The sequence below is a fragment of the Clupea harengus genome, chromosome 8 (assembly GCF_900700415.2).
Source record: "Clupea harengus chromosome 8, Ch_v2.0.2, whole genome shotgun sequence".
NCBI classification, from domain to species: Eukaryota; Metazoa; Chordata; class Actinopteri; order Clupeiformes; family Clupeidae; genus Clupea; species Clupea harengus.
In genome coordinates this window covers 6359257-6368952 of record NC_045159.1, presented here as the reverse complement: position 1 = coordinate 6368952, position 9696 = coordinate 6359257, and the positions used below count along the sequence as shown (strand labels likewise).

At 43.6% G+C, this 9696-nt stretch overlaps 1 protein-coding gene across 4 annotated transcripts in view; it reads right to left on the bottom strand.

Annotated features, from left to right (window-relative positions):
• Nucleotides 1-6831: 6831 nt before the first annotated feature.
• Nucleotides 6832-9696, bottom strand: part of phldb2a (pleckstrin homology-like domain, family B, member 2a) — a 28470-nt gene continuing 25605 nt past the window's right edge. For 2 of the 4 annotated variants that reach the window (XM_031571627.2, XM_031571629.2), the window contains exons 16-18: nucleotides 9150-9369; nucleotides 7567-7652; nucleotides 6832-7106 (exon numbers count right to left, since the gene is read on the bottom strand). In XM_031571627.2, coding sequence (XP_031427487.1) covers nucleotides 6966-7106; nucleotides 7567-7652; nucleotides 9150-9369 — 447 coding nt within the window. In that variant the 3' untranslated portion in view covers nucleotides 6832-6965. The remainder of the gene's footprint in view (nucleotides 7107-7566; nucleotides 7653-9149; nucleotides 9370-9696) is intronic. The other 2 variants (XM_031571628.2, XM_031571630.2) reach the window with 1 other exon arrangement.

Below are 9696 nucleotides of genomic sequence, written 5' to 3'. Positions count from 1 at the left end.
TACTTGACATTTTCTTATAGAATACTGAAGCCGAGTGTAGAAAATGTGGAGAATGAAGGAACTCCTGTATCACATTTTCTTTTTCCTCTTTCCTTCTCAATCCAAAAACAGCTCCTACACTGCTTCTTAACTGTAAATACCTCCAAAAGTCAATTACGCATGTTTTAACATTTTAGTTTTGAAGCCTTACACAATCCCAGTAACCTATGACATTTGGTACATTTGTATTCGGGCAACACTCCACATAATAGCAGACGCGGACACACAATAGCCCAGTGACAGGTAGGATCATGTAGAACCGCATCTATGCCCCCAGCACTTTTCAAACCAAACTGACGCTGACGATAACTACACTCACACCGACAGCACACATACACACACACACACCTCATGCACACGCACAAACATACACACACACGCACACACACAAGGATATCTGCACACAACACACAAGACACACATGGAGACCTAAATATCATATGCACTTGAAGGCAGACAGGATGGGGCTAATTAAAACAGCCAGACAGACAGTTGGCCAAAGGGAGGTGGGGGAGAGGAACAACACGGAGAAATATGAAAACTCCCACTCAACTCACACCACCGCTACGTGACCTCCAACAAATATCACATGGATCTAAAGAGCCACGTGTACGACTAAACACAACTAAACAACGAAACACTCCCATTTAAGGGAGCATATGGGTTTTTAAAATCACTTTCTTCTGTCATAACATAGTTTTGTAAGCGCATATTTTCTCTATGGTTCTCAACTCAGTATATTGCATACATTGTAGGACAGATCTGGGTAGGGGACCAAACTGGTAAAAACAAAAAAAGCAGTTTGAATATCAATGTAAAAGAGCTGTTGGTTAGGCTAAGTAGAAGTAAATAGTTGTTTACACAAAGAATGTTTAAATCCCTGACAGAGACAGCTTTATGTGAACTACACTAGACAACTCTTGTGCTGTGTGCTCTGTTCTATACTCGTCAGTGTGGATCACTGGAAAGGGTCTATGTGTGGCCGGGGAGAGATCTCCCATTACAGCGGCTCAATGGCGTCTCATACGGACTAGTGGTGTTGTGTTTACCACATGCTGAATGGGACAGTGATTTGTGGAGCAATCAGACACCAGATGACTGTAGAAGCGGATCTGGGCCGAATCTGGGCCTGATGGGACCCGGTCCAGCTCCTGGCCTGATCCGACCCGGTCCTGCTCCTGGCCTGATGGGACCCGGTCCTGCTCCTGGCCCAGTTGTGACGTAAAGGACAGAAGCACAGTGCTGTGGCAAGGTGATAACCCAGGAGATGGTTAAGCTTTGGTGTTGCCCAACAAAGAGCCGTTTTTCTTCTTTCTTCTGGAGTTTGTGTGTGTGTGTGTGTGTGTGTGTGTGTGTGTGTGTGCGCTTCACCAGTCTAATCCATCACACACACACACACACACACACACACACACACACACACAATCATACAGATTTTAATAAGTGGTATTAACCTCTGCTCACTGGGGAGTTCTGAGTAGCTCTCGATGCTTCCGGCTCTCCCCCACGGGCATGACTGTGCAGTTAACCCTCATTCTGATCCTGCATGCTAATCGCTAATCCCTCATCTGGGACAGGTTGCCTCTTACTGGTCACACATTCCCAGGAAAGGTTCATACACTCTGAGGTCAGACACTTCCAGGAAGGGTTCATTCACCGTGGTCACACACTCACAGGAGGGGTACACACACTGGACACACACACCCCGACTATGGATGACTCTAAAACACACCCAGCTCTGTTCTACATTTTACAGTCATTAATTTCCCAGATTTAATGTCCAACACATCAGTGTCAGTTTCAGTAACCTATGCATACTGGTGCTTCTGATCCCAGAGCTGGTAGTGATAGTAGTAGTTGCAGTAATATTAGTATCAGCAGTCAGGGCAGGAGTCTGTAGACTGTGCTTATAAAGCTCTGGGCTGCAGTCAGGGCAGGAGTCTGTAGACTGTGCTTATAAAGCTCTGGGCTGCGCTGGTTTGAGCTGAGCAGTCTGGGGACCTGGCTTTGGTCCTCACATCCAAACGGGTCCCATCTGACCAGAAAAGGGACTTTAAAACACAGGCCAGTTCTACTCATACAGACCTGGGTTTGGTCCTCACACCCAAACGGGCCCCATCTGACCTAGAAAAAGGACTTTAAAACACAGGCCAGTTCTACTCTTACAGACCTTCTTTGCAAGGCCTGCACAAACACACACTCTTGTGTGCTTTGAGTATGTTTAGGACTGCTTTTATGAACTGGTAATGAGTGTGTGTATGTGTGAGAGCGTCTGTGGTCTGAAAATGTGTGTGTGTATTGTATAGTGTGTTCATGAATAAGTGTTTTTGTGACCTTGTGACAATGCATGTTTGTCTGTGTGTTTAGAAGCTTCCAGAGAAAAGCAAAGTATCCTATCACAATGTGTTTGCCTAAATTTGCATGCTTCACTTACAAAATCTCCATGGCAACCCCACTAGGTCAGCCAATGCAAGTGTGAGCGTGGAGGGGTGTGGTATAGAAAACACATGCACACACACACACGCACGCACACACACACACAGAGATCCTTGTCATGTTGGTGTTATCTGTATAACACAGCCAATTACTGTGGATTTACTTAGTTATAGGAACGAGGTTGGCTCATTAACTGGTACGACAGATGGGACACACACACACACACACACACACACACACACACGCACACACAAAGACTGATAAATGAATGAACTAGGTCACAATCCCTGGTGAGTGTGGTGCATGGAGAAGGAAGGAGGAACATGAGTCTGGTGTCTGCGTGTGTAGGAACTGGAGAGAGGGAAAGGAGGAGAGGGAGAGAGTGAGAGAGCGAGAGAGAGAGAAGGAGAGGGAGAGGTAGAGAGGCACACAAGGTCTGCCTCAAGAAGTGTCAGCCAACCACGTCGCTCCACCACACAGCTAACTGTGACAGTGCTCTGAGTCAACCAATCAACACTCTGCAGCACCCTGGATCAGCCAATCAGCACTCTCCTGGACACAATGGAAGACGATGCTCTTGAAAAGCGCGTGTGCGCCAACTGAGCTTCATCCAGGACCCAACATCCCCACTGACATTCACACACATGTGATGAAGATACACTCATGTTTGTCCTCCTTACACCTGCCACAGACACTACTCTGATTTGATGTGCTCTATTTCCTGTGTGAAAGAGGAGCCAAAAAACCCAAAACATGAAAGAACCAAAAGTAACAACTCTTCACGTCAACTACATCTCCACGTACCCGATGCTTTAATCATACAGAAACCATGACACGGCGGTGATATATGTCATCTCCTAGGACAACACTATAGAACAATACTATAGAACAACACTATAGAACAACACTATAGAGTGATACTATAGAACAACACTATAGAACAACACTATAGAGTGATACTATAGAACAACACTATAGGACAACACTATAGAACAACACTATAGAACAACACTATAGAACAACACTATAGGACAACACTATAGAACAACACTATAGAACAACACTATAGAGTGATAGTATAGAACAACACTATAGGACAACACTATAGAACAACACTATAGAACAACACTATAGAACAACACTATAGAGTGACACTATAGAACAACACTATAGAGTGACACTATAGAACAACACTATAGAGTGACACTATAGAACAACACTATAGAACAACACTATAGGACAACACTATAGAACAACAATATAGAACATCACTATAGAGTGACACTATAGGACAACAATATAGAACAACAATATAGAACAACACTTTAGAGTGACACTATAGGACAACAATATAGAACAACAATATAGAACAACACTTTAGAGTGACACTATAGAACAACAATATAGAACAACAATATAGAACAACACTATAGAGTGACACTATAGGACAACAATATAGAACAACACTATAGAGTGACACTATAGAACAACACTATAGAGTGACACTATAGAGTGACACTATAGGACAACACTAAAGGACAACACTATAGAGTGAGTGTGGATGATAATTGCTTTGATGTATTTTTAACTCAATAAACTGTCAGATCTGAATATAGCAGCTGCCCTTGTGCTTGGCAACCTTTATTAAATGTATTACAGTGTTTGCAGAATTACGAGACGGATTGAAATGAACACATTAAAATATCAAAGTGCAGCAGTATCAGATGTTCATTGTCATATATGTTTTATTATTTCAATAACATGCAAGATATAAAAATGACATTAATTGCAAAAAAGAGACACTTCCAACGATTATATAAAAATGACATATATAATTAAACATTCACATATAAAAATACATCAAATGACATTTGCCACTGCAGTACTGTAAGTGAGTTTACACCAAACAGGATGCTCAGGGAGCACAGGAGAGAGAGAGACAGGATTCACAGATAGAGGGCGCCAGAGAGCGAGGAGGAGAGAAAGAGACAGACAGACAGACAGACAGACAGACAGGCAGACAGAGAGAGAGAGAGAGGGAATGAGACAGAGAGACTGAAGAGAGACAGAGACAGACAGAGTGAGAGAGAGAGAGATGATAGAAGGTCAGACGGCAACCGGGAGAGATAGAGGAAGACAAAAAAGAGAGACAGACAGACAGAGACAGGGATAGAGAGAAAAAAAGAGAGAGAGAGACAGTGAGATAGGACATCCTGAGCAGTCAGCACCTGAGTGTGAGGTGTCCAACCAACCAGCCGGAGAGGCTGCTGCAGTCCTGACACACCTCAGTGCCCATAACACACACTACACACACTGAATGCCTCCGCATTGATACACACCTCAGTGCCCATAACACACACTACACACACTGAATGCCTGTGCATGGATACACACTGATATGGTATAAAATCAAGAAGCTAAAATCAACTAACACTTATGCTTATGTGCAATATGCTTCTGGATAGTCTGCTAATGTAAAACAAGGATATGGCACATCCTGATGATGCTGCTATTATTTATTGTTTTGGTCTAGCTAGCCCATGAGGGTGATAAGATATATATATATATGTAGGTTATGCCTGAGGTCATTTCAATACAGTACCTCTATGCACTAGCCATCAGTGCGTCTTCTGAAGTGATGCCCTGATCATGACATCACAATGGATCGCATCACAGCACCGAAAATAAGGTCACTTTTATGATGTCATCACATCAGAGTTCTATTCAGCCATGATTATGTGTTTATCATCATCTGACTAGATTTGGCCAAGCTGTTGACGCGTTTAAAAGAGTTTTTTATACAAGCACATTTGGTAATTTGTTTGATATATTTACCTTTAAAAAACATACTTAAATTGTCTTTTCTTCTTTATGATCAGTAAATACACAAAAACTGCACCATGATCACATGACGACTTTGTGTTGTAGAATGAGAACACATCCTCCTGAGAATATTTGGACATATTTAGACTTAGTCACAAGGCCTCTTGTTTCACAAATAAAAATGGTGAACAATCAAGAATTTCACAAATGATGATTGATAAAAAAGGTAAAAATGTTGTTGTTGCTTTTTTTTTTTACCAGCCTGTACTTCAAACCTAGAATGCTTAGACATTCAGGCTACACAGCCTTTGTACCTTGGCAGTGCAGAGATATGTGCAAATTAGAGCAGGTATGCTGTACCATTACTCCCCTCTAGTGGTCAACCTTCGCATGACAGCTTGCTTCAGCTTGAGAAGCAGTCAATGACATAATAAGGTCAAGCATCTGGGAGGCATCTAGCTTTCTCTCAGAGATTTATTTGAAGTATGCACGTCATGTGGATAATAAAGACTTGAAACTACATTTGGAAAATGCTTTCAAACACTGAGTCTGTCTTCTGTAGACACCCAAGGCAACTCAGACATTTCAAATACAAATATATTTGGTGCCTTTTTGGTCTGTATGTCATCGTCTGATGTGACTGTGTTCCTGAGCATCGATAAGGCTTACAAGCGGTAAGAAAATGCATACACACACACACACACACACACACACACACACACACACACACACACACACACACACACACACACACACATACACACACATACACACACACACACACACAGGGATAAGGCAATGGCTTGATGTACTGTGTAAATATTCTCTCTCCATTTCTCCTGAAAAGAGAAACACACAAAATGCTGGCAAAGGGAGAGAGTGAATTCACCAAACAGGCACTGCCCAGACAAGGCTTAAGGTACCCTAACCCAGAAGGCAGGAACATTCTATCACATACATGAGGCCGCATTTGGACTTTACTCCTGCGGTGTTAACATGCTGAGGCCACTTTCATGTTTATAAACATTCCTGAAGCTATTATTGAATTAATACAACATGTAGCACTCTTAACAACAGTAGTGCATTTTACAGATCTGTGGCCATAAACCAATGTGTAAGGACGGCGGATCGACAGTAACCAGGCACCAACTCCCTCTAAACAGGAAGAAACCTAGAGTGGAACCTGGCTCTGAAGGGGAGCCCATCTCAAGTTCCACTAGTTTTCTGTCATTGTCGGTGTTATTTTGGTGCTATTTTGTTCTGTTGTGCTCGTTACCAGAGAGACAAACATAAACATCCCTGCCATGGTGTGACAATGAAGAATGTGCCATTCTTAGTTCAATTCTGTTGTATTCTATTCTATTTGCGAATGAACGTGTGGCTGGTGCTCCACATCAATCCCAGAAATATTCAGATAAAACAGTGGTGATAACGGTATGCTAACATCACACTGCCAGCCTCACCCTAACACCCCCCCCCCCCCCCCCCCCCCCCCACACACACACACACACACACACACACACACACACACACACACACAGAGACAGAGAGAGAGAGAGAGAGAGAGAGAGAGAGAGAGAGAGTAAGAGAGAGAGAGAAACACTCTTTTGGTCAGTGGTCCTTTTTTTGGTCATTTTGTTAGTTATGAGAGCATGGGGTCGGTGAGGTCACACCAGGAAGTGTGTGTAGCCCTCTGCTCCCGTGACGATAACGTCCATCCAGATGCGCATGGCCTCAGCTGACGGGGCCACCATGTAGTACACGCGGTCCTGAGTCTTCAAACTGAACGTCAAGGAGGGGTTGGGGCTCTGAGAGTCAGAGAGAGAGTGAGAGGGAGAGAGAGAGAGACAGAGGGAGAGTGAGAGAGACAGAGAGAGAGAGAGGGAGGGAGAGAGAGAGAGAGACAGGGAGGAGTGTATTTTGAGGGTCTGAGGATGTTTTTGTTTTTTTAATGGGAGGCAGATGAAGTGGTGTGTGTGCCTACGCATGTGAGTGTGTGTGTGTGTGTGTGTGTGTGTGTGTGCGTGTGCGTGCGTACGTGTGTGTGCGTGAGTGTGCGTGTGTATATGAGTGTGTGTGTGTGTGTGTGTGTGTGTGTGTGTGTGTGTGTGTGTGTGTGCATGTGTGTGTGTGTGTGTGTGTGTGTGTGTGTGTGTGTGTGTGTGTGTGTGTGTGTGTGTGTGTGTGTGTGTGTGTGTGTGTGTGTGTGCGCGCGTGTGTGCATCACCTAAGATGTATGTGGCTGTTGGAGTTGTGTTAGGACTCTACCTTGTGTGCATTCTTTAGGTGATCATAGTAGACCTCCTCTATGGCCTGGAAATAGATCACACCCTTCATCTTGGTCTCATGTTTATCTGAAACAAAACAAACAACAACAAAACAGGGACACATCAATCCAACAATCGATTAATAATTGAGTTGTTATGTTATGTGGATTCATTTCAAGTATCTGTCCATGGAACTCTTTGTTATTAGAAAATGTCTGTAACTGTATCGGAAAAACTTGATAATCTCATGGATATTTGTAGGATCTTGTGAAATAACGAGATGATCTTTTCTCAGTATAGTGATGGAACTGCAAAATAGCTATTCTACTGTTGTTCTGTATCATTTGTATCTTTAACATATATTGATGTTTCCTGCTCTGATTGGCTGTTGCATGGTGGTTATTGTGTGAGCATATACATGCTCATATAGGGGACTGATGGAACTGGAAATATTGCTATTCTGTTGTTGTAAGACATTAACTCCTTATGTTGTATCTGCAACTCATTTTGGATGTGTACTGTGTCTGTTTCACTGAGACCTGAACAAGTGGCTTGTGAACCCCCCCCCCCCCCCAGATAGGCTCCTTCCTGCTAAGACCTTTTGTGTCATGGTATCACCCCCTTCCCCCCATAGGTGAACCCCTCACCCCACTGTCTCCCCCTTCCTCTCACCTAAAGGGTGTGGTCATCCCCTCTCCTATTGTATTCTACCTGACTGAAATGTATAAATGCCTACACATTCTGCTATCAGGTAGGTCTTGCTCTGAGCACCAAGCTGAGAGGGGATCTCCACGCCGAAAATAAACTCCAGAAACCTGACTTCAACTCTCCGGTCCCTTCTTCAAACTTAAGCGTGCTTACAGAGATTCCATCAATAGGTAATACACTCAATGCTGCCCCCTTAGGGAAGCAGATGGCATAACTTGAACAGTGTCATTCCCAGAGATCCTGTTTAAGGATGTCCTGCCACTCCTTCAAGAAGGATTACAGAAAGAAAAAAACACAAGCTTCTGACACGTGCAATCTTGACCATATAGAGAAGAGGAGTGAAGACTGCACGGAGAGAGAAAGATAAAGAGAGAGAGAGAGAGAGAGAGAGAGAAAGAGAGAGAGAGAGAGAGAGAAAGAGAAAGAGAGAGAGAGAGAGAGAAAAAGAGAGAGAGGTCAGATAAAGGGCAGTTAGGGGAAATCACATGCAAGTCACACTATGAGAGCAGGAGAAACTAGATAAACAGATAATGAGATGGGTGGAGTTGGAGAAAATCTGGAACAGTACAGAGGGATGAATAAAGAGATAAAGAGAGAGAAACAGCAGAATACAGAGGGATGAATAAACAGCTAAAGAGAGAGAAACAGAAGAGTACAGAGGGATGAATAAAGAGATAAAGAGAGAGAAACAGCAGAGTACCGAGGGATGAATAAAGAGAGAAAAACAGCAGAATACAGAGGGGTGAATAAAGAGCTAAAGAGAGAGAAACAGAAGAGTACAAAGGGATGAATAAACAGCTAAAGAGAGAGAAACAGCAGAGTACAGAGGGATGAATAAAGAGCTAAAGAGAGAAAAAGAGAAGAGTTTCCCCTCACCTGCGTAGTAGGCCAGCGTGCGCCTGTTGCGGTCGAACACAAACCAGCGCTTCTTCCAGGTCTTGATCTTGCCGCCCATCTTGACCAGGAAGCCGCGGCAGGTCTTGTCGGTGACGGCCAGGTGGTAGCAGGTGTCAGGGTGATGTCCAGCGGCCTCAACGTGCCCACGCAGGTCAAAGTCATCCTTGCGCACCGGCAGGTAGCGCGTCAGGGGCCGAGACTGAGGTCAAATGTCAAAGGTCAAATGTTAGCATAGAGAGGGGATTTTGATCATGCACCTTCCTCCTCCAAAAAATGTGTGTGTTTGTGTGTCACTCTGTGTGTGTATGACATCAGAGCAGAGACTAAATATGGTTTAGAACAGAGTTCTATAGACAAAATATGGTTTAGAGTAGTTCTATAGACAAAATATAGTTTAGAACAGAGTTCTATAGACAAAATATGGTTCCTAAGAATCCCTTGTGCTGCATGGTGTTAAATGTGTATCCTAGTGGTGATTATAGATGCATTCAGATCCTGACACACAAACTGAGGTGCATCTCCCTTG